Source organism: Phlebotomus papatasi, chromosome 2 (assembly GCF_024763615.1).
Source record: "Phlebotomus papatasi isolate M1 chromosome 2, Ppap_2.1, whole genome shotgun sequence".
NCBI classification, from domain to species: domain Eukaryota; kingdom Metazoa; phylum Arthropoda; class Insecta; order Diptera; family Psychodidae; genus Phlebotomus; species Phlebotomus papatasi.
Genome location: NC_077223.1, coordinates 110,087,961 through 110,112,146, shown reverse-complemented (window position 1 = coordinate 110,112,146; position 24,186 = coordinate 110,087,961). Strand labels below are relative to the sequence as shown.

The window sequence follows — 24,186 nt, the reverse complement described above, 5'->3', positions numbered from 1 at the left end:
AAAAAGTTCAAGAGTTACTTAAAAAGAGACAATCTTTGAAAAATCAATACCTTCTGAGAAAAATCTATTCAATTTCAAACTTGTTTAATACATATCTTGTAATACTTACGTTATATTTACCAAGAATTGGGAAACTAAAAGTAGAGGTAGATTTTCAGGCTTCACAGACCTTTGACCTTGAATACTTCAATTTTTTGCGAAAAAAATAAGTCAAAAACATAGGGAAAATATAAAGTGTTCGAAGTCAGAGTGTTTGTAAATCCTGGAAGCTTTCCCCTACATCAACCAAAATTAGATCTCTAAATTCTATGCATTCTATTGAATTCTGAGAAAATTTATTTGTATTTTTAAAATTCTAAACCTGAAAAAAATATTATGTTAATTTACGTTAGTTCTTTTCATTGCAAATAGCAAAAAAATCGGTTTGCATTTTAATTTGCTTTCCTTGTCTTTTTAGATTGTTAAAGGTTTAATTTACATTTTTCTATCAAACTTATTTTTATTATTTATTTGTTATTTGTTATTAAACCCTTAAAAGTATGATCTGTCGTTCATTCTAAATTAAACTAACCTAATGAAATGTTATAGAATAAATTTTAATAAATATAAAAAAAATCAGTATTAATTAATTTTCATTTACACTAAAATCGTATAAGTCATTTCTTTTTATAATTTCGTAAAAAAAACTCAGAATGTTTCCTTCAAAAATATTCTCTGAATAATTCCTGCTTTTGACAGCAAACTCTTTAAATTTGAGGAAAGTGTCTTGGATGAAAAGGAAATTGAACATTTCCTTTTTTCTTGAAATTGGGCATTTTTTTTTGAACAAAGAAATGTTAAAAGTTATTATAATAAAATAGGAAAATAATTAGTTTATAATCTTAGACTTTTTTTTGTAAATCTGTGCATTTCTTTGTATTTTTTAAATTTAATTTTATATCTTATTATTGAGAGTTTCAGCTAGATTTTAATTAGACTTTTTGTTATAATTGAGTATCACCGCTTTAGAAATACTAATTTAAGAAGATATATTTCAAGTTCTAAAAACAGAGGATCATTGGCCTCAATTGTGCGACCAAGATCAAGATCAAAATTTCAAGCTGTCAAATTTTTCTAAGATCAAGATTTCATATTCTGACGCGAAGCATTAATGGAACTTAAAATATCTTAGCTAAGAACCAAGATTTCAAGATTTTCCACACTTAACGAAACGTCACTTCTAACAAATATCTTCATTTCTTCGTTTGTGTCTTGGATTTCAAGATTCCAAGATATTTGACAGATTTGACATCTTGATCTTGATTTTTTGATTTCAGAATACTAAAATCTTCAATTTTCTATGATCTTGATCTTGATCTTGGTCTCAGAATTGAGGCCATTATCTTGATATTTTTTAATACTTCACGGAGTTGATTATTTCCTTTGTTCTAAAACCTAATAAAATGTCATTAAATGTCAAATATAACTTCGACTGTCTTCGAACGCCAAAGTTCGAACTTAAATAATTAAATTAGTAAATTAATTTTACTGATAAACATTTCTCGACGTTTGCACCTTTCTTCAGTTCGAAAACAGAAAATTTTAAATCATTAACATATCGAAATGTCATTTTGAGAAATTTTGGATAAACGTCACTACGGTGTCAATGACCCAAAATCAAAATTTTTCCTACGGTCATCAAAAGTTTCGTTTTACTCTAAAAGATCAGAAAAATAGGATTTTTTCGGACCCTCAATTTTTGACCCTCCCATCCTTAAAGGGTTAAATTTCATGTGATAGTATTGGTTCTACGCATCTATTTTGCTTCTTGGGTAGATTAGGTCACATTCATGCCGCTTTTTTTTTTAAATAATTTGAACTCAGTTCTGCGGTATATTTCTTACTTTAAAAGAAAATCTAAAAAAGATCACTAATTAAAACTTGTTGGTTGGGTACAAATTGTTTCGATTTGGTTTTTTAGCGAGAAAAGCGTCCAGAGATTTTTCCTTACACTTTTGCTCGATGATCTTGTCTTGAGATTCCTTCCTTTTGGACTATTCTATGGAGATGTAATCTTACGTCGATCGAGATGTTGATACATGATCACGTTTTTTCCTGGCCTCTTCGTTTTGAAAATCACTTTGTGAATCACTTTAGCACTTGGTGCAATCGATCAGCTATTGATGATCGAAATCCCCAGACTTTGGAGATTCTGGGGGTAGGTGATCTTGAGCCCTGAAATAAGCACACGATCACTTATGACACTAGTTCACGCACTGCGTTCAATTGACCAGCAAAAATTCTTTCCGAATGCCTCGGACTTTCACACAGCAAACGGATGTAGCCCATTAGGTCTCTCTCGTGACTGAGCGCTGGATGGCCGGACGATTGGTTGGCCGCCAATTTGCTTGGCCGCTCATCAATTCTCGCGATCTTCTCGGCCAGAGCACGTCTCAGCCATAGAGGCGCCCAGAAAAGCCATTGCCCAACGCATTTTCCAAATCGTCACTTGAAACAAGTCTCTAGGTGAGAATCCCCAGAGATCTGCACACCTTAGCCACAGAGGAGAACGTGACATAATGAGGCTGAGGCAGAGGCCTTCTCCCCAAAGCAGATGACGATGGAATCGGACAAGACCAACAGCTCAGAGGTAGAGGTAGAATATAAAAAAACTGATCATACGATCGGGTTTAATTAAGCCGCGATTACGTGATGCAAATGGTTTTCATTTGCCACGATGATGGATCGTATGATTTGAAATTCAGAGCAAATACATCGCTCTCGCCACAGATAAAAACAAAGAATTATGCATTATGAGTATTTCACGGATTTAAGTTTTTTTAAAGTTTGGGAGTAGACTTGAGGTGTTCAGGAGTATCAAAATAACTTTAAGGCTCTATCATCAAGAAGTGCATCAGGAAATAAATCTTGTATTTTAAGTTTTGCGGACGAAAAGGTGACATCATATGTAATCGTGAGAAACAAGGGGCAAATAATTCAGTATTTTGGGCATTATCATTTGATGAAGGATTACTAAAGCGCGATTTGAATTAGCTGTTAATTAAATACCAATTATACACTGTTATTCAAGATTAAGGAGAGAGATATCGAGATCGATTTTTAAGAGTGTTGGCCAAAATCCCTTTAAGGGCTTAAAATTCCGAAAAGATCGACATCCCTAAGATTTATCAACGATTTATTCAAACTAAATTTTATAAAGAGTTTTATGTTTAACTCTACATTCAGACCTAAACCATAACATCCTTAGCCTTATAAAATTGTAATTTTTAATTCGTTTATAGGCTCATGTGAAAAGTATCTCCTGGGAACTTTGGCTCTTCGAGATCTTAACTTATTCGGAATTTTAGCTTTCACGATTTTGACCATATTATTCTATGCCAATTCCAGTTCGGGTTGGTCATATAGCTTTTGTAAACCTTTTCCCTTTCATTAATTTATGCTGAAATATTTTCATAAAAAGACTTCCCTTATTAATTTCAAAGTTAAGAAAACTTTGGTAAAACATTTGGTCCTTCGAGCCGCATTGGTGCAATACTAATTGTCCATTTCATTTGAAAAATTTGTAAAAAGGGAACTTTCAGTAGAGTTTCAATATCTTCCTTCGTATACTTATTTGCATATACATTTTAAACTATTTATACCCAAAAAAAATATTAAATTACGTAATATTATATTAGAGACTTCTAAACTACGTTTTATGTTCTGTACTAGTTGTAGCTTTCTAAGCAAAGTATGATGTTTCGTAGATTCAAGGAATATTATTCGTGATTCAAGAATGGTACAATTAATAACATTTGAATTAGAAAAAGATACTGATTTGTGCTAGTGATAAAAAATTTACATGAACTTTACATCAACTTAAAAAAAACAAAAAAAGTTTTTAAGGTTTTTACTAGTTAGAAAGGAAAATTTTTGAATTGAAATTGATTTTATTTTTTTAAATACTTGAAACGCTTTGAAAACGTGAACTTTTAGTTAATGTTCTTTAGTTTATTTACAAAAAACATAACGTTACAATTAATATATTGAATTTGAATTGAATTGAATTGTATTGTCATCTCTGTTCTTTTCCCTATTATTACTATATTATTTAATATTTTAATAATTTTTAATTTTTAATAATTTTAATAATTTAATAATTTAAAAATATTACTATATTATTTATTATTTTTCTGCCATTATCACCGGCAGTAGGAACATTCGCAACTGCTTTTTCTAATAGTACTAAAAATTCTGTAATTCATTGATATATTTTGAAGATTAAATTTAATATGAAAAAAAACATTAAAAATATATATTATTTTAGTAAATATTTCTAATATGAAAGTTTTACGTTGTGTATACTTTGTTCATAGAGATATCTAAAAAGGTCTTTAAACTAGAGGTTCAGCCTAGTTCTCGAAGATCTCGATATCCTGAATAAGGAACATTTTCTTATCCTTTTCTCAATCTAATTGGTTACTTATTGGATTACTTTTCCCGGAAAATTAGGCCATATGGCTAAGCCTAGGCCTAAAGCCAGTGTAACATAAGGGGTGATACTTAAAAGTTTAACCTTTATTAGAAGTTTACCAATTTATAAATAACAAGTAAGGCCAACTAAATTTTAAAATTAAATTAGATTAGATTTCATAATTCATAACCTTAAGTTCACCTGACCAGTTATAGAGCTATTTAAATTAAACCATTTGGCTAAACCATAAGTCTAATGTCCTGGACACACTTACGACTAAAGTCCAGAGACGACTAAGCTCGTTCATAGCCAAGTCAGTTCCTGACACACTACAAACGAGGCTTAACGTTTACTGTCATCCACAAAACTTAACTTTCGTGGGTTTTCTGCAAATATTTCTACTGAAATGCACAAGTACTCCTTTGAAAATGAAACTACTTGTAGATTTACTTGACAATTCACTATAACAACAAGAGAGTTATACGCTGGAATCGCCTAAATTTGCTTAAGTCGCGAGTTAACTTCCACCTCAGAAATAATTGTAATTAACAATAATTATTGGACGTGTACTGAGACATGATATTACAAATAGTTTCATTTTCAGAGGAGTATTAGTGCATTTCAGCAGAAATATCTGCATAAAAACCCACGAAAGTTATGTTTTATGGATACCAGTGAATGCTAAGCCTCATTTGTAGTGTGTCAGGAACTGACTTGGCTATGAACTAGCTTAGTCGTCTCTGGACTTTAGTCGTAAGTGTGTCCAGGGCATAAAGTTTACCCTAATTAAAGTTTCTAACCAAAATGTGTTTTATTTTAAGACGTAGAACTTTAATTTCTTAAGTTCCAGATTACCTTTTAATAAAACAGGTTTTTATTAAGGGGTTACATAGGTCGCGCATTCTAAGAAAAAACAACATATTTTCTTGACATCTTTCTTCAACACAATAAACAAAAAACAACAAATTTAATTCCAGCTCTTAAACATATAAAGGTATAACATTTTAACTGTATTTTCTGAAATTTTCATTTCAAAATATTAAAAATTCAGCCGTTGGGACCAGAGTTTTAGAGACAGTTTCTGAAAAATTACATAGTTTTTGGTTTATTACGGTTTCGGTTTAAAATTACATAGATTTCTCTGAATATATTCATCTGACATAAAGAAAACTAAACATTTCCTGTTAAGTGATGAGTCAAACTCGTACTTGAAGGGTAGATTTTTTTTTTATTTTAATCACAACTTATTTTACAAGACAAAAAGTGGTGTAAAATATGCCGCAAATTGTATCTTTGTGTATAAAATTCTGCCAGAACTCTAAATTTCATTATAAAGAAAAATTTAGCGTTCAAGTACGAATTTAGCTCATCAGCTAACAGGAAATATTCGGTTTTGGTATTTCAGATGAACCTATTCCGAGAAATCTTGGCCAGGGAAAAATATGTTAGACGGTCTCTGAAAATCAGGTTCTAACGGCTGAATTTTAAAGATTTTTGATTTGAAAATTTCAGAAAATGTAGTTTAAGTATTATACTTTTAAGAACTTTAATTAAAAATAATATGTCGAATAAAAATTAGAGAAAATATGGTGATTTCCAGTTTTTTAATCTAGGTAACTCTTAAGGAAATTTTACAACTCAAAGGTTTACTTCAAAGATTTTTATTAAAGTATATTGCAACTTGAATAGTGTAACTTATGTTATTGCATTTATGTTCCGAGTTACTTAAATTAATAGTTTAATAATTAGAATCTTTCCTATGTGTTGGAATAGGTCACAAGTTTGACACTTACACCGTCTTCAGACTAGAGGCTTAGCCCAGTTCCCGAGGGTCTCAAAACCATAAACAGCAACCGATTTTATTGATTTTTCAAAATGTAATAGGTCATTTGCCCTTTATAATCCAATCCTAAGTCAAAATTTTCCAAAAAATCTTGACTGATAAGATATTAGAGAAGTTAAACCATATGGCTAAGCCTTAGGTCTGAAGCCCGTATTATCCTGCAATTTTACAATTATCAATTTGGATTGTGAAAATTTTAGACGTTTTTTCACTATTAAAAGCACAGTATTTTAACCATAAAAATCTCAATAACACCGTTTTTTGGAATATTTTTATTTACCATTAAATTTCGTTTCACTAGGTTATACTTGATACAATATGTTTAGTTTGTAAACGTATTTACCCTGTAAACACGTATTTATATAGCACAGATTTCACATTCTATTAGGTCATATCGGTTATCATAAAGCACTTAATCTATGATAGAACTTTTCGATTTCAAAAGAGGTTCCTTAAAATATTAATCCACTTTTTAATTTATTTAGATCAGTAATACCTAATTATATATTTCCGACCGAATATATTTCCGAATTATACATTTTTTAGACAGTCTAATTAAACACAGATCTTGCAAAGATATATAAATCATTGCACTTACATTTTTAAGAAATATTCCTTGTAATAAATTCCACTAGAAAAGTTCAGTACTATATGGCTTCAAGATCCCTATATCCTTCACTTGGATTCTCTAGAACACTGTTTTTGCAACACCAAGATGCTCCGACCAGCATCGAGTTATCAATGAGGAAGGCACCACCATTTGGTGCAATATTTATAAAGATGGACCCACAGTTGGACGCGCTATAGCCAAGTTCACAGTGATCTCCCATCATCCCTTTCAAGTTCAACTGACAGTGGAATTTTTCTGGTCCTTAAGACATCCTCATCTTCGAGGGCAATCATCATGGAAGACACTATGATTGGCCCTCCCAATGGGAGGTAAATTACATGGAGCAATTCAACCATCTCTTCATTACGCGATGATACCAATAATTTCGCCACAGTTTTTTTTTTTACTTCTTCTGCCCTTCCTTTTCTTGATGACACATGAAAAAAAGAACTATCACATTAAAACCCACGTCTTGTATTTTCTACAATTTTCTCAACACCACCCACAATGTCGTCACTGTCACACCCTCCTTGTAATCATGTTGCGGGGAACCCACTCATTTGGCCTTTCTCTTGCGCAATTTCCCGAGGATACCCAGCAGTGACCCCAGTGAATCGGGGTCAGGACATTCCGGCATGTGCAAAATTGATCGATTATGTTGATTGGTATTAGGCAATGAAGAGCACCCCGGGATCCACGACAGTTTGAGAAGAGGTGGCCAGAAGCCGGACTCTCAATTTGCACCTTCTTCACTTAGCGCCATTAGCACTCTCAGCTTGAGATAGCGATTAAGAACAGAATTTCCAAATTGAGACATTTAGGCTGGTTTACAAAATGAAATTATAATACATAAAATGGTATTTTTAGTCCAGACATCGTGAGTTTTTTTTTTTAATAATTAAACATAAGCCTTATACAGCTTCATTAAGTAGGGCTTGCTTAGTAATTAGAGATTGTACTTATAAACGGATTAAATCCACTCATCGAAAACCGTTTAAGGTAAAATAGCACAAATGAACTTAGGCTTATCTAGTAAAGTTTTATCCGGAACTGTTATACACCCAGGGCTTTGGACGATTGATTAAAGATCCTTTGCATAAGTTTCCTTTACGTAATACTTTACTTTCCTTCTAGAACTTGAGGATGGTCTTTACTGATCCGATCTACCATGTCTGATCGGTGAAAACCGTTCTTAAACATTAGAATTAAAGAAAAGCTTACGAACAGGAGGGTGTCAAAGTCATCTGCAGGGGGCAAAGTGACCCGCATCTACGGTTAATATTCTTGAGGATCAGCCTTATACGGGCTTAAGACCTAAGGCTTAGCCATATGGCTTAACTTCTCTGATTTCTTCTTAATCAAGATTTTTTGAAAAAATTATCACATAACATTGGTCAACATGGGCAAGTGATCCATTAAATTTTGAAAAACCATTAAATTTGGTTGCTATTTTGAAATTCGAAACCATCGGAAACTGGGCTAAACCTTAGGTCTGAAGCTGGCCTTAGTCTATTTAAGCCCTTAAGGTTTTGGTAAGACCCATAGTTTATCGGTATAATTTGGTCCGAAATAGTCTTGTGAATTTTATTCCAAAAACCTGCGGATGAATTGCGCATAAATGGCCCTATAATGCCTTTCTCTAAATTTTAGATTCTGCGAACTGTTGACAAACTTGCCGATACTTCTTAAGCATGTCACACTCAATTGGTTCACGACAAAATACGCGATTGAAAGTGGCTTTCAAGTTTCATAAAAATTTATTGAGCACAACAGCAAGAGCATTTGATGCCGATTGCAGATTACAAAACGCTTTTCCGAGAAAATCTATACAAGACTTTATCGTACGATTGAATTCAGTGAATCAATTAATTTCTTCTGCACATTTCCTACACCATTAACCAATTTGGCACTTTTCTAAAGAATTTCATTTCTTGTAGACCCATGCTCTTTAGTTGCCAATAGTGTTAATTGGATGAGAATTGATGGGTTCTTGGATACACTTCTGGAAATCCGCATTTATTCAGTAATGTTTAGCATTTTGATAAATTGGTTAAAACCAAAAATTCTCGTGAAAATTTTAAAGAATTTCAGTGAGAATTCCGTATAACATTGGATTGTGAATATTGTTCTGATATGTTCTTTTTAGTGTGACAAATTCTTTATGTTTATTTTACCTTTTTGGTGTGCAAAAATCGTGCCTCTCATTTTAAGAAGCTCTAATCGCTTCACATGACTTTCAAATTTGAGGACGAGTCTTGATAACGACGGAATAGAGATGAGGATGTAATTTTTGTGACTGAGACATTATACAGTATACTATATTGAGATGTCATCATAGAAATTTAAATAATCTCGTGCTGATTTTATTTATAGAGACGCAATCACACGATGTTAAGGGGTTGCTCAAATAACAAATTTAAATACGGATACTAAAGAATAATATTTTGAAATATTTTTTTTAGGAATTGGTTGGAAAGATTTCGACAAATAAAAAAAAAGTATTGCTTGGGAGTATTATTAGAAGTAGGGAGAGGTGGGGCCACTTTGAGCATATTTGTAAAGGAAACTGGGTTTTAACATGGTGTAATTCTCGAATAAAGAGTTAGGAACAGTCGCAACGAAAATGAACACAGTTTTCTTTGAATTTGATTATTACACAATTTACTGTTAAAAGAAGCATTTGGTATCTCGGTGTTTTAGTCAACTCGATCGAATAGTTAGGAACAGTCACGGTGAAAATGACCACAGGTGCCAGCTAATTCGAGAATTGCTCATTTTACTTAAAAAAGAAAACCGAACGAAGTATTTTATAGCTAGGTTTTTTTATTTCTTTTTGTAAGCCCAGATGGGGCTCACTTAAATAGAAAAATACAAACTTAGAGGGAAATTGGAGAACTGAAGGCGCCACCCATTTTTCACTTCATGAGAGTGAACCGTCCACGGCGACTGATGCTCACTCACTGAAAATTGAGGACATTTGTCTAACAACCAAAGCCCCAAAGCAACCTTTCAGCACCCATACGGGATAGTAGGGGTGGCCGTGTCAAAGGAATAAGGGATTAGGATTGGTGGGTTGTGGCCGTCGACTGGGTTGACATGTGTCGAATAGGCCATACGCTCTACATTTTTCAGTCAGCATATTTTAGTCAACTCGAACAAAGGGTTGGGAACTGTCGTGGCGAAAATGAGCACAGTTTTCAGTTACTTCAGGAATTACTCAATTAACTACAGTAGAGCCCCGCTATAGGCCATCGCTCTATAGTCCACAATTTATCGACCGTTGATTTCAAAACACTGATTTTAAGTTAGGTTATGTTTTTTAGTACGCGACGCAATGTTATCATAATTATTTTAATATTTTTGGTGAACTTTATTGAGTAGTTGTGATAATTAAGATCCATAATGAAGAGACCGAGGACAAGTACCACAATCGCAAAGAAAGTGGAAGCCGTCGAGCAATTTCAATACTAAAAGTCGTTGAGAATTTTAAAAAATGACGGACTATAGTGTCACCCAAGTGTCAAATCTGAAACCAAATACAGTAGAGTCTCGCTATAGTCCATATTTGGTTTCAAATTTGACATTTGGGTCGCACTATAGTCCATGTAATTTTTTAAAATTATCAACGATTTTTAGTATTGAAATTCCTCGACGGCTTCCACTTACTTTGCGATTGTGGTACTTGTCCTTGCTTTCTTCATTGTGGATCACAATTATCACAACTACTTAATAAAGTTTGCCAAAAATATTAAAATAATTATGCATGTCGCATACTAAAAAACATAACCTAACTTAAAATCAGTGTTTTGAAATCAAGGGTCAATAAATTGTGGACTATAGAGCGATGGCCTATAGCGAGACTCTACTGTATGGATTATAGCGAAACTCTACTGCAGAGGTGCGTAAGAGCCGTTAAAACCGAATAAGCGTCAAAATAAGTTTGTCAAAGTATTGTTTTGACCACTGACGTACAAGTTTCTTTTGACGTTTTTTCGGTTTCAAACGGTTCTTGCACACATCTGCTCTACTGTAAACGAAACCAAAAGAATCGTTTGACAATTTGAAGTTTTCGTCCACTTGTAAAGAGAATTAGGAACTGTCGCAGCAAAAATCCGCACAGTTGTCAGCAATGGAAATTGATATTCAAATTATTCAATTCATTAAAAAAAATCGAAACAAAGATGTAACAACATGCCAAATTCTTGTAAACTCAAACAAAAGGTTAGAAATAAGAACAGTCGTGGCGAAAATGGGAACAGTTGTTCAAGTACAGTAGAGCCCCGCTATAGGCCATATTTGGTTCCAGATTTGACACTTGGGTCGCACTATAGTCCATGTCATTTTTTAAAATTATCAACGACCTTTAGTATTGAAATTGCTCGACGGCTTCCACCTTTGCGATTGTGATACTTATCCTCACTCTCTTCATTATGGATCTTAATTATCACAACTACTCAATAAATTTTGCCAAAAATATTAAAATAATTATGTCAATATTGCATGTCGCGTACTAAAAAACATAAGCTAACTTAAAATCGTGTTTTGAAATCAACTGTCGATAAATTGTGGACTATAGAGCGATGGCCTATAGCGGGTTTCTACTGTATACAGAAAATTCATCATTTTTCGTTTTTAAAAGATCGTTTTCTAAAATTTACTTAATGGAATAACAAGGTCTTAGATAAATTTTCTAACTCTCTAAACCATCACAACTTCGCAGAAACGCCACAAGAAACGCTGTATCCATTTTCTTTTAAAATTAACTACCCTTTTTATATGAGAAGACTTCAAGCAGAGAAAAATCACCCTTCAATTTGCAAATTTATTGAGATGATTTTTCTATCATATCTTGGAATATCTTTTCACTGTTTTTCTTTTGTTTCTGTCCAATAAGAATGCTAAAGAATGCTGAAATTGAAAGAACTTGCGCAGACTTTCTTTCACACATAGGCACTAATTTTAGTAAAATGTTCTAGAAAGTCTCTCTGCAAAACTTTCACACAGAATTCCGACATGAAAAATCATACGCAAGATGTTTGAGGACTTTTTTCCCGGGAAATGCTCCAATCTATTCTCGATGAGAATGAGTCAGATGAAAAACTGAAGATTTTTTATCTGCGCAATTGAGATGGGGGGAAAATGCATTGAGAAAATTGCTATCAAAACAAATCTCAAGTGAATATTTTACGATCTAACTGTTTGCTAATCACCTGTTAATTAATATGAGAGTTATCAGGTGAATCACAGTCACTTGAAATGTGTTGCTGAGGACCACAAATAAATTAGTTAACACCAATTAACAATTAATTATCGTCTTGGAAGAATTTTGTGACTGTTCCAACTCTTCAGGTCATTCGGAAAACCTGAAGTAATACCGCTCAAGAGGAAAGATTAAAAAGCAAGATGTTTTAGGCAAAATATAATTTATTGTAAAACAATTTTAAAATTAAATAATTTATAAATTTTTGATTCAAAAAATATATATAAAAAGTAAGTGGATATAAATTGTAAATTTGAAAAATGTCTAATAACTATCACAGTTATGCTTATTTGATAAGCAGAATTTAAATAGTCCTAATTGAAGTTAATTAATTTAACCCCTATTGCTGCTGTTGGTCTTCTTAAACTTCTTCACATGCCTCCTGAAGGCAGCGCTTTGCTTGTATCGGAACAGGGGGCGAAATACATGAATTTCCGCAGTTTCAAGATCGTGAAGATCATTAGGATCATGGACAGATCGAGTTCTTCTAGTCCTCACAGGCTCAGAATCGATGTCATTGACATTACGAACAGCACGGTAGTCCCTCCTTCTGAAAGTTCGACGTTCTTTGTAGCGGAAGTAAGGTACGAAGATGTGATTTTCAGCTGTTTGAAGATCATCGGAATCTTCATTTGGGAGTTCTGGAAAATCTGCAGCAAGTTCTTCATTTGGAGCCGAACGACGACCACGATGTCTGAAAGCCTGACGCTCCTTGTAGCGGAAGTAGGGCACGAAGATGTGATTCTCTGCTGCTTGAAGATCATCAGAGTCTTCACTTGGGATTTGAGGCAAGTCAGCCGGTACATTTTCTGGGACAATAGAACGACGACCACGGTGTCTTACAAGTCGACGTTCCTTGTAACGGAAGTACGGAATGAAGATGTGGTTTTCAGCAGTTTGAAGATCAGAATCTTCATTTGGAAGCTCAGGAAGATCTTTAGAGAATTCTTCAGGAGAAGCTTCACGGGTTCGCCTTCTGAATGCTGCACGCTCCTTGTAACGGAAGAATGGACGGAAGATGTGATTCTCAGCTGGTTGTAGATCATCAGTTTCTTCTATTTCTGGGATGACTTCAACATAATCTTCAGGAGTGGCTTCTCGGGTTCGTCTTCTGAAAGCTGAACGTTCTTTGTAACGGAAGAAAGGACGGAAGATGTGATTTTCAGCTGGCTGGAGATCATCATCAGCATTTATATCAGAATCCGGATAGATCAAGGCAATTTCTTCGGCATTGTTGTCAACAATTGGGCTCTGGATGCTTAAGTTAGCAGCTCCAATGAGCAGAAAGAATACAATCTGGAAAGATAAGAAGAATCTGGTTAAGTTTCTGACCGGATTTCAAAGATTGTGTTGTTAACTCACCATAAAATTCATTTTTGAAGATTTGTTTATGTGTCTTCTGGCCTCAGCAACAAAATTCTCAAACTTGTTAAAAAAAAACTCAAAATGTGATCAAGAGAGACTTGAAGAAGAATCTGTCTTGCGGACTTGTTCTTTGCTCACTTGACTGTTGAGATGTGAATGCCATGAAGAAGCTCCAGAATCCTTTTATACTCCAACCGGCAACTGATTGTCCGCCATGTTAGACAAAATAGTAATTAGAGTTACTTAGCGATTGGCCGCTAATTCCTCTTCCACTGTCTCACCAAATTTTACACATTGTGCATCGAAGAAGAGCAAGAAGCTGAGAAGAAGATGCTTCGTTTGGGGTCCCATGGAGCACGCGAACAGTGGAGTATCTCTGTAGTATCAGGAAAGGCCCGAAGCAGAATCGAGAGGGGACAATAATAAGACACTTAGCACCTTTTTACTCCGCCGAATTTTCTTCCACGGACTCTTCTAGAATTTCAACTGCAAAATCAATCATCATGCTTCTAGAAAATCGGAAGCAAATTACCCACGCTAATGAATTACACAATTTCCATGCTCTTTTGATATTGTTTTTTCGGAAATATGGCTTTGACTCATCTCATCACCTGCTTCGAGGCATTAATTATCATCTTCAAATTGCCTTTTAAGGAATGTTTTTTTCCGATTTGTGGTCAAAGTCACACTTATTCTTGAGGAAGATCTCATCAAAAATTTACCTTGAGCCAGTTCTTACCGGTTCTGTGCATCTTGGGCAATATTTGGTGACAAATTAGCGCTATTTGCTTGATCTTCTTAATTTGTAAACAAACTCTCGTGTTTTTTGAGCCTAACTCCTAATGATTGTGCATAGTATCGTACTGGAAGAATGGCGTCGTATCAACGGTCCCTGAAATTTGAAATATTTCGAACTGTTGATAAGTTTTTGCAGATAAGAGAGGAGAAATATCATGTGGAACTTAAGAATATCACACTGGAAACCCATCAAAGAATTTCCATGGCATATCCTTAGGATTTTCGCTGAAAATTTCTGATGGCTTCTATGGAGTTTTTCTATTTACTCTTTAAGTTAAATGAATAAACTTTAAATAAAATATAGATAAATAAACATAAAACTTTTAATTTGATTCAAAATAAAAACTTATTGAATAGAGACATAAAACATAAAAATATATGTCCTGCTGTTACTTTTTTTTGCAAAATAAATCTTCTGGCTTTTAGAATGAGGGCAATAAATTGCTTTTATTTTGAAACTTTTCTACAAGAGTAATGTTAAAAATAATTTGTTAAACATCTGATTTATAAGGGAATGGTCATTAAAGCTAGGACAGAGGCAGTTGCTAAAAAATCAACTTTTCATTTAGTTGTGCTATGACTTTGCTGTGGACCTTATAAACATTGAAGATGTATGATTTCTTTTCATTCATTTTTAAACATTTATCCCTATTGAGTACGCAGACCCAGGTCATCCAGTTCAGCAGTTCGTGCCTGTCGCTCCTGCTGTAGTGATCCATATTTTATGCATTACTCTTTGAAAGCTCAACATCATTTCTTATTCAATTTAAAATATATTGAATAAAGAAAGTCAAAAGAGTTTTGTTGGAAATTCGTACTTTGAAGATCTAAACAAGATCTTTGATCTGTACACAATGATTTTTTTATGATTAATCTAAATGCAGCTGCAACTGCAGTTACAAATGCACCCATAAAAAATAGAGAAAAGACTGGCACATAATCTGTCCAAAGGCTAGATAATAGTATCTTCTCTCAGGGGTTTTTTGTATAAAAGAGGTTCTGAAATTAGTGTGATCAGTTCATCGCCAGTGACTTATCTTGAGAGCACTGGTTGTCCAGCAAAAGATTCGAATAAAGAACCTTTGATACGCAAATATTTGAGTATTTAATAGTTGTTCTGCTAAACCAATCACTTGGAGTAAGTTCCCAAACCGGGCCCTTGACTTGGAAAAATTTCACAGTCTCTAAATGCTTACAAATTACATCTTGACATCAGGAAGATATTCGTGGTCGATGCCAAGGATCGACTTGAATTTTTTTTATCATTCCTGAATGTTCAGTTAAATTTTTGTACATACTTTTGCTAAAATTGAAAGAAATATTCTTTTTTTTTTTGATAAAGAAATATACTTCTAGGAAAGCAGACCTTATAGAGACGGACAGTGTTATTAGCCAAAAATTAATTTAATTATCGATCCTACAAGTCAAGCATGGAATCGCATAACAAAATACGAGAAGTTGTAACCAAGAAATGTCTCTAATCTGATGATTAGACGGCCATCTTAGAAACATTAGTTAACACCCCAATTAACACTCAATTTATTTTGCTGAGTAATTTTGAGAAAAAGATCTCGAAATTTCACTCCAATGCTTCCTCTGAACCAAAACCACAAAATAAAATCGACTTGAATATTCATAACAAAACAGAATAATTTTTAAATATTTTATTTAAAAATGTTTTTAAAACATAAATAAGTTGTTTTCTTCATAAATAATAAAAAAAAATAATTTTGTATAATGAAAATTTGAAAAATAAATCCTATATAATCTTGACACAGTTTTCCAATTTCAATAATTCCTAGCTAATCATCACAGTTAGGCTTATTTAACAACAACAATGTTCATGAGATAATTTCAAAATCCTAAAGTTGAGTTCCCCTTTAGCCTCGGTTGGTCTTCACGGGCCTCTTGACGCGGCGTCTGTATGCTGCTCGTTGTTTGTAACGGAAGACTGGCTGGAAGATGTGATTCTCAGCCACTTCAAGATCATCTCCATCACTGGAGAGTTCACTGTCAGCAGACCGAACGACCCTGCTCTTCACATCTTCTGGGTTGATTTCTGCATCATCATCAGATAGGATTTCTTGGTTCTGAAGATCACGAGCAGCACGTTTCCAGGAAACTTTCTGGTAGCGGAAAATGGGTTTGAAGTAATGATTTTCAGCAACACCAAGATCATTTTCATTTGGAATTTGTGGGACATCCTCAGCCAAGTCTTCTGGTATAGCTTCACGACGACCACGATGTCTGAAAGCCTGACGCTCCTTGTAGCGGAAGTAGGGCACAAAAATGTGATTCTCTGCTGCTTGAAGATCATCAGAGTCTTCACTTGGGATTTGAGGCAAGTCAGCCGGTACATTTTCTGGAACAATAGAACGACGACCACGGTGTCTTACAAGTCGACGTTCCTTGTAACGGAAGTACGGAATGAAGATGTGGTTTTCAGCAGTTTGAAGATCAGAATCTTCATTTGGAAGCTCAGGAAGATCTTTAGAGAATTCTTCAGGAGAAGCTTCACGGGTTCGCCTTCTGAATGCTACACGCTCCTTGTAACGGAAGAATGGACGGAAGATGTGATTCTCAGCTGGTTGTAGATCATCAGTTTCTTCTATTTCTGGGATGACTTCAACATAATCTTCAGGAGTGACTTCTCGGGTTCGTCTTCTGAAAGCTGAACGTTCTTTGTAACGGAAGAAAGGGCGGAAGATGTGATTTTCAGCTGGCTGGAGATCATCATCAGCATTTATATCAGAATCCGGATAGATCAAGGCAATTTCTTCGGCATTGTTGTCAACAATTGGGCTCTGGATGCTTAAGTTAGCAGCTCCAATGAGCAGAAAGAATACAATCTGGAAAGATAAAAAGAATCTAGTTAAGTTTCTGACCGGATTTCAAAGATTGTATTGTTAACTTACCATAAAATTCATTTTTGAAGATTTGTTTGTTTGTTTTCTGGACTCAGCAACAAAATTCTCAAACTTGTAAAAAAAACTCAAAATTTGATCAAGAGAGATGCTAAAGAATCTGTCTTGTGGACTTGTTCTTTGCTCACTTGACTGTTGAGATGTGAATGCCATGAAGAAGCCCCAGAATCCTTTTATACTCCAACCGGCAACTGATTGTCCGCCATGTTAGACAAAATAGTAATTAGAGTTACTTAGCGATTGGCTGCTAATTCCTCTTCCACTGTCTCACCAAATTTTACACATTGTGCATCGAAGAAGAGCAAGAAGCTGAGAAGAAGATGCTTCGTTTGGGGTCCCATGGAGCACGCGAACAGTGGAGTATCTCTGTAGTATCAGGAAAGGCCCGAGGCAGAATCGAGAGGGGACAATAATAAGACACTTAGCACCTTTTTACTCCGCCGAATTTTCTTCCACGGGCTCATCTTGCGACTGCAAAAGATTGATCTCCATGCTTCTAGAAAATCGGAAGCAAATTACTCTCGCTAATGAATTACACAAGTTCATTGCTGTTATGATATTGTTTTTCGGGGATTATTATATTGAGTCACGTCCTCACCTGTTGCGAGGCATTAATTATCATCTTCAAATTACAATTAAGGAATATTTTACCATTATTGGTTGATTTCATGCCTCGCCCAATTGAAGATCCCACAAAAAATTTCTTTAGCTGTATCTCGCTGGTTTCAGGCGAAAAAGAAAGACTATAATTTTGATTCGAATTTGGTTTTGCAGAATTTTCTAAATTGTTTCCAACTTTTCTCCAAGTGACATTAAAAATGAGGCGCTCGGAGCAAAAAAAACTCTAAGTTGTATGCATTTCCCTATTAAAATAGTGTTTTTTTTGCTCTGAGCTCCTCAAATAATTTATGAAGTTTTATCTCTCTTGAATGCTTTAATTCGTTTTAATTCAAATTTTTTTTGCTTCTTCAAAACACTTTTTATTGGGTCTTGCACTATGTTCCACAGAATATTTCCCCTCTAATTACGAAGAAACTTATCAACAGCTGTTAGAACTTCAAAAATGTTTCCGTTGACTCAACGCCATTATTGAAAGATGGCTTTACTAGTTTCTGAAACACGAGAATTTGTTTACAAATTAAGAAGATCAAGCAAATAGCGCTAATTTGTCACCAAATATTGCCCAAGATGCACAGAACCGGTAAGAACTGGCTCAGGGTAAATTTTTGATGAGATCTTCCTCAAGAATAAGTGTGACTTTGACCACAAATCGGAAAAAAACATTCCTTAAAAGGCAATTTGAAGATAATAATTAATGCCTCGAAGCAGGTGATGAGATGAGTCAAAGCCATATTTCCGAAAAACAATATCAAAAGAGCATGGAAATTGTGTAATTCATTAGCGTGGGTAATTTGCTTCCGATTTTCTAGAAGCATGATGATTGATTTTGCAGTTGAAATTCTAGAAGAGCCCGTGGAAGAAAATTCGGCGGAGTAAAAAGGTGCTAAGTGTCTTATTATTGTCCCCTCTCGATTCTGCCTCGGGCCTTTCCTGATACTACAGAGATACTCCACTGTTCGCGTGCTCCATGGGACCCCAAACGAAGTATCTTCTTCTCAGCTTCTTGCTCTTCTTCGATGCACAATGTGTAAAATTTGGTGAGACAGTGGAAGAGGAATTATCAGCCAATCGCTAAGTAACTCTAATTACTATTTTGTCTAACATGGCGGACAATCAGTTGCCGGTTGGAGTATAAAAGGATTCTGGGGCTTCTTCATGGCATTCACATCTCAACAGTCAAGTGAGCAAAGAACAAGTCCGCCAGACAGATTCTTCTTCAAGTCTCTCTTGATCACATTTTGAATTTTTTTTACAACTTTGAGAATTTTGTTGCTGAGGCCAGAAGACAAACAAACAAATCTTCAAAAATGAATTTTATGGTGAGTTAACAACACAATCTTTGAAATCCGGTCAGAAACTTAACCAGATTCTTCTTATCTTTCCAGATTGTATTCTTTCTGCTCATTGGAGCTGCTAACTTAAGCATCCAGAGCCCAATTGTTGACAACAATGCCGAAGAAATTGCCTTGATCTATCCGGATTCTGATATAAATGCTGATGATGATCTCCAGCCAGCTGAAAATCACATCTTCCGCCCTTTCTTCCGTTACAAAGAACGTTCAGCTTTCAGAAGACGAACCCGAGAAGCCACTCCTGAAGATTATGTTGAAGTCATCCCAGAAATTGAAGAAACTGATGATCTACAACCAGCTGAGAATCACATCTTCCGTCCATTCTTCCGTTACAAGGAGCGTGCAGCATTCAGAAGGCGAACCCGTGAAGCTTCTCCTGAAGAATTCTCTAAAGATCTTCCTGAGCTTCCAAATGAAGATTCTGATGATCTTCAAACTGCTGAAAACCACATCTTCATTCCGTACTTCCGTTACAAGGAACGTCGACTTGTAAGACACCGTGGTCGTCGTTCTATTGTCCCAGAAAATGTACCGGCTGACTTGCCTCAAATCCCAAGTGAAGACTCTGATGATCTTCAAGCAGCAGAGAATCACATCTTTGTGCCCTACTTCCGCTACAAGGAGCGTCAGGCTTTCAGACATCGTGGTCGTCGTGAAGCTATACCAGAAGACTTGGCTGAGGATGTCCCACAAATTCCAAATGAAAATAATCTTGGTGTTGCTGAAAATCGTTATTTTAAACCTATATTCCGCTACCAGAAAGTTTCCTGGAAACGTGCTGCTCGTGATCTTCAGAACCAAGAAATCCTATCTGATGATGATGCAGAAATCAACCCAGAAGATATGAAGAGCAGGGTCGTTCGGTCTGCTGACAGTGAACTCTCCAATGATGGAGATGATCTTGAAGTGGCTGAGAATCACATCTTCCAGCCAGTCTTCCGTTACAAACAACGGGCAGCATACAGACGCCGCGTCAAGAGGCCCGTGAAGACCAACCGAGGCTAAAGGGGAACCCCAATTTAGGATTTTGAAATTAGCCCATGAACATTGTTGTTGTTAAATAAGCTTAACTGTGATGATTAGCTAGGAATTATTGAAATTGGAAAACTGTGTCAAGATTATATAGGATTTATCTTTCGAATTTTTATTACACAAAATTATTTTTTTAATATTTATGAAGAAAACAACTTATTTATTTTTTAAAAACATTTTTAATAAAATATTTAAAAATTAATCTGTTTTGTTATGAATATTCAAGTCGATTTTATTTTGTGGTTTTGGTTCAGAGGAAGCATTGGAGTGAAATTTCGAGATCGTTTTCTCAAAATTACTCAGCAAAATAAATTGAGTGTTAATTGGGGTGTTAACTAATGTTTCTAACATGGCCGGCTAGTGATTATAGACGACTGTTTGTTTATTTTATCTATAAGCAATTTTTTTTTATATAAGTTAATGACATTCTCCACGAGGCAAATTCGTCAACTAATTAAATTAATTGGTTTTCTTTGACATTATCTGCTTATCAGAGAGTCTTGTGACTTCTGTGACTTCCTGTTTGTAATTTTAAATTGAGAAAACATTCTGTTCGATATATTTTATAATCCATTTGAACCAAAATTCTGATATTACTGCTCATAATGCCCCTGGTTCTGTCTCTGTGGCTACTAAAAGTAAAATGGCGTACTTTTATGGGGTTTAAGATTATCTATATGAATTTAATCACAATTATTCTCATTATAAGCCTTTAAAGTACTTGTCAAATTCTTAGTTCTCTAATGGCCTCAACACACTAGAGAAATTTGTGTCCATATTGAAGAGTTTTTCCTACACAAGCGTAGGGATGGCGTCTAAGACACCATAATGTCCTGGACACACTTACGACTAAAGTCCAGAGACGACTAAGCTCGTTCATAGCCAAGTCAGTTCTTGACACACTACAGACGAGGCTTAACATTTTCTGGTACTCACAAAACATAACTGTCGTGAGTTTTTATGTACATATTTCTACTAAAATGCACTAGTAGTCTTTTGAAAATGAAACTACTTTTAAATTTACTTCACAATTCACGTATAACAACAAGAATTATTCATTAGAATAGCTAAAATTATCTTAAGTCGCGAGTTAGCTTCCACCTCACAAATAATTGTAATTAACAATAATTATTGCACGTGTACTGAGACATGATATTACAAATTGTTTCATTTTCAGAGGAGTATTAGTGCATTTCAGTAGATATATCTGCATAAAAACCCAGGAAAGTTATGTTTTGTGGATACCAGTGTATGCTAATCCTCATTTGTAGTGTGTCAGGAACTGACTTGGCTATGAACTAGCTTAGTCGTGTCTGGACTTAGTCGTAAGTGTATCTAGGGCATAAGGTAGCTACATTGCCCATTGGGATTTCAATGATTTTTCGATACACAGCAGAATAATTTTATTGTGCTCGCTAGTTTAGTTAACTCATCTATTTATGCTTTATAAATATTTGTGAGTAACAACAAAAGCATTAAAGGAAGGTTCAAATTCTAAATAAAAAAGATCTCTATCAGAATATTCCCAGTTTCTGTTTCTTTTTTTTAAGATGCCAGAAGCTTCTTTGTTTTTCAATCATGGCGTCGTTACCGATTTATTTTAAATTTGAATTTTGTTTTCCGTTGAAGGGTTTAATTTCCCCTCAATTCGCACATTTGAAAGGTTTTGAGGAATTTGTGGAACAACAACCTTCTGTCAGTGCGTGTTCTTGGGTGGGAAACAGTGTTTTGTCCAGGAAATCGTTCACGTAGGAGATGAAGAGACAGAGTTTAAGACTTCCTCCACCCTTGGCTTACGCCAAGATTCAGAATTTCAGTAAAACAAGTTTGCTTTTCTATATAAAATGCCTTCATAAAATCATCACGCACGAGAGGGGAGTTCTATTTGCCTTCCGGAAGAAGAACAGGAAACTGGTAAGGACAGGACTTTGTGGAAGGGATGGAAGGTATTTGTTAGGTTTAGAGGTGACATTTGAATTTCTGTTGCAGGAAGCCAAAGTAAAAGCATTGCAGAGGCAGGAACGAACTCCAGAGAAGGAATCTGAGACGCCTGAGGATCCTCTGAAGTTTGTGCAGGAAATAAAGTCTGTAGCTGAAGAGGCTCAGCGAGTTGCGGGATTTGTGTATGAACCAGTGTCTGGACTTTACTACGACAACAAGACAGGATATTACTACAATGCCGAGCTGAGGCTGTATTACGATGGGAATACTGGGATATACTATTCTTACGATACAGCTACCAATCAGTTCCTGTACCATTCCCAAGTGTACACGGATGGGAAAGAGAAGGACGTGGTGTCCTTGATCAAGGAGGTTTCAGGGGAGAAGTCGGAAAAGAAGGAAAAGCGCTCGGGTCGGAGGAGGCACAAAAGAAGGAGGAAATCTCCGGAGAAAGTGGAGAAGCCAAAGGAAGACCAGGAGATTGAGGAAGGAGAACTGCCGAGTTCAGCTGAGGAGTCGGAGGAGGAGGAGAAGCTCCAGGGAGAAGCTGTACACTATGCTCCATCATTGAGATTAATTGTCCAGGAAAGTGCAGTTGAGGATCTCACTCCTGGAACTCTCTTCGTGATCACCTGCAAAGGCGGAAGTCTTGGCAGGGAAGGTCAACATGATATCCTCATCCCAGATCTCAATGTCTCAAAGCATCATCTTCGGTTTTCATACGACGACTCCAAATCCAGCTACCAGATCATCGACATGGGCTCCACAAATGGCACAATCCTCAACGGGCAACGGATGACTACGTCCAAGAGGGAGTCTGATCCCGTAGATCTTCTCCATGACAGTGTCATCGAACTGTCCGGAACGCGACTGCTATGCCACATTCACGGAGGCATGGAAGCCTGCGATGACTGCCATCCAGGACTCATCAAGAAATCCTGCCCCAGCTCCTCAGAAGAAGCCGCCAAAGGTCAATCCTTGGAGCAGTCTCGATGGCAGATTCAGAAGCGCCTGCAGAAGAAGTACGGCCTGACCACGGAGAAGTACCAGGAACCCAAAGGATTTGCCGAGGAATATGTGGACAGAGCAGCTACCCGAAGGGAGACCGTGGGGAGTTCCCACGAAAGTGAAAAGACAGAAGTGGCTTCAACGGAGTGGGCAATCTCCAGGAAGAACAAAGGTTTCAAGCTTCTCTCGCAGATGGGCTGGAGTGAGGGTCAGACTCTGGGAAATTCAGAGGAAGCTCTCAAGGAACCCATCTCGGTGGTTGGGAATCAGGGAACGGCAGGGCTTGGGTACGGCAGTTGATCTCCCGAAGAATAAAACGTCTTCCTTGGGGAACTGTCCGGGAACCATTTAGAATTGTTACAGAATTTAATTAAATAGAACAAAAACTGTAAAACTTTGTTTTATTTTTATTACCTAAAATTTTTTACAGAGAAGAAAGTACAAGGGGCAAACTACTGATCAAATTTCATGTCGCAGAATCAATATTCACAAAATATCCACCATTTTATAAGGGAAGAAAATATTCGAATATTTCCCTAAATATTCGCAATATTCGTGGAATATTTTTTGCGATATTCTCAATATTCAGGAATTATTCGTAATATTCGCAATATTCAGGAATTATTCGCGATAATCGCAATATTCAGGAATTATTCGCGATATTCGCAATATTCAGGAATTATTCCCGATATTCGCAATATTCAGGAATATTCGCAAAATTCAGGAATTATTCGTAATATTCGCAATATTCAGGAATTATTCGCGATAATCGCAATATTCAGGAATTATCGCGATATTCGCAATATTCAGGAATATTCGCTATATTCGCAATATTCAGGAATATTCCTGATATTGGCAATATTCGGGAATTATTTGCGATATTCTCAGTATTCAGGAATTATTCGCGATATTCGCAATATTCAGGAATTATTCGCGATAATCGCAATATTCAGGAATTATTCGCGATATTCGCAATATT

At 35.6% G+C, this 24,186-nt stretch overlaps 5 protein-coding genes across 7 annotated transcripts in view; 2 read left to right on the top strand and 3 right to left on the bottom strand.

Annotated features, from left to right (window-relative positions):
• Positions 1 to 7,025, bottom strand: part of LOC129800806 (ion transport peptide-like) — a 63,155-nt gene extending 56,130 nt beyond the window's left edge. For 2 of the 3 annotated variants that reach the window (XM_055845474.1, XM_055845471.1), the window contains exon 1: positions 6,895 to 7,025. The gene's annotated coding sequence lies outside the window, so the exon portion shown is untranslated. Of the gene's footprint in view, positions 1 to 1,990; positions 2,018 to 6,894 lie in introns of those variants that run through there. The other variant, XM_055845473.1, reaches the window with a different exon arrangement.
• Positions 7,026 to 12,312: 5,287 nt separating this feature from the next.
• Positions 12,313 to 13,679, bottom strand: LOC129800804 (uncharacterized). Its single transcript, XM_055845467.1, has 2 exons — positions 13,529 to 13,679; positions 12,313 to 13,462 (listed from the first exon to the last, which is right to left on the bottom strand). The coding sequence occupies exons 1-2, from the start codon at positions 13,538 to 13,540 to the stop codon at positions 12,500 to 12,502; spliced, it is 975 nt and encodes a 324-aa protein (XP_055701442.1). The 5' UTR covers positions 13,541 to 13,679; the 3' UTR covers positions 12,313 to 12,499.
• A 2,295-nt stretch (positions 13,680 to 15,974) lies between these two features.
• On the bottom strand, positions 15,975 to 17,395 carry LOC129800803 (uncharacterized). Its single transcript, XM_055845466.1, has 2 exons — positions 17,245 to 17,395; positions 15,975 to 17,178 (listed from the first exon to the last, which is right to left on the bottom strand). Exons 1-2 carry the CDS (start codon positions 17,254 to 17,256, stop codon positions 16,210 to 16,212), a joined length of 981 nt encoding a protein of 326 aa, XP_055701441.1. The 5' UTR covers positions 17,257 to 17,395; the 3' UTR covers positions 15,975 to 16,209.
• Positions 17,396 to 19,034: 1,639 nt separating this feature from the next.
• On the top strand, positions 19,035 to 20,460 carry LOC129800802 (uncharacterized). The gene is made up of 2 exons (XM_055845465.1): positions 19,035 to 19,193; positions 19,260 to 20,460. The coding sequence occupies exons 1-2, from the start codon at positions 19,182 to 19,184 to the stop codon at positions 20,229 to 20,231; spliced, it is 984 nt and encodes a 327-aa protein (XP_055701440.1). The 5' UTR covers positions 19,035 to 19,181; the 3' UTR covers positions 20,232 to 20,460.
• Positions 20,461 to 21,910: 1,450 nt separating this feature from the next.
• On the top strand, positions 21,911 to 23,601 carry LOC129800800 (angiogenic factor with G patch and FHA domains 1). The gene is made up of 2 exons (XM_055845464.1): positions 21,911 to 22,172; positions 22,248 to 23,601. The coding sequence occupies exons 1-2, from the start codon at positions 22,014 to 22,016 to the stop codon at positions 23,505 to 23,507; spliced, it is 1,419 nt and encodes a 472-aa protein (XP_055701439.1). The 5' UTR covers positions 21,911 to 22,013; the 3' UTR covers positions 23,508 to 23,601.
• The last annotated feature ends 585 nt before the right edge of the window (positions 23,602 to 24,186 follow it).

Coding starts and splice junctions, on each gene's coding strand:
- LOC129800800 (XM_055845464.1), top strand. CDS start 22,014: ATGAAGAGACAGAGTTTAAGACTTCCTCCACCCTTGGCTTACGCCAAG. Junction 22,173..22,247: donor GGAAGAAGAACAGGAAACTG/GTAAGGACAGGA, acceptor TTTCTGTTGCAG/GAAGCCAAAGTAAAAGCATT.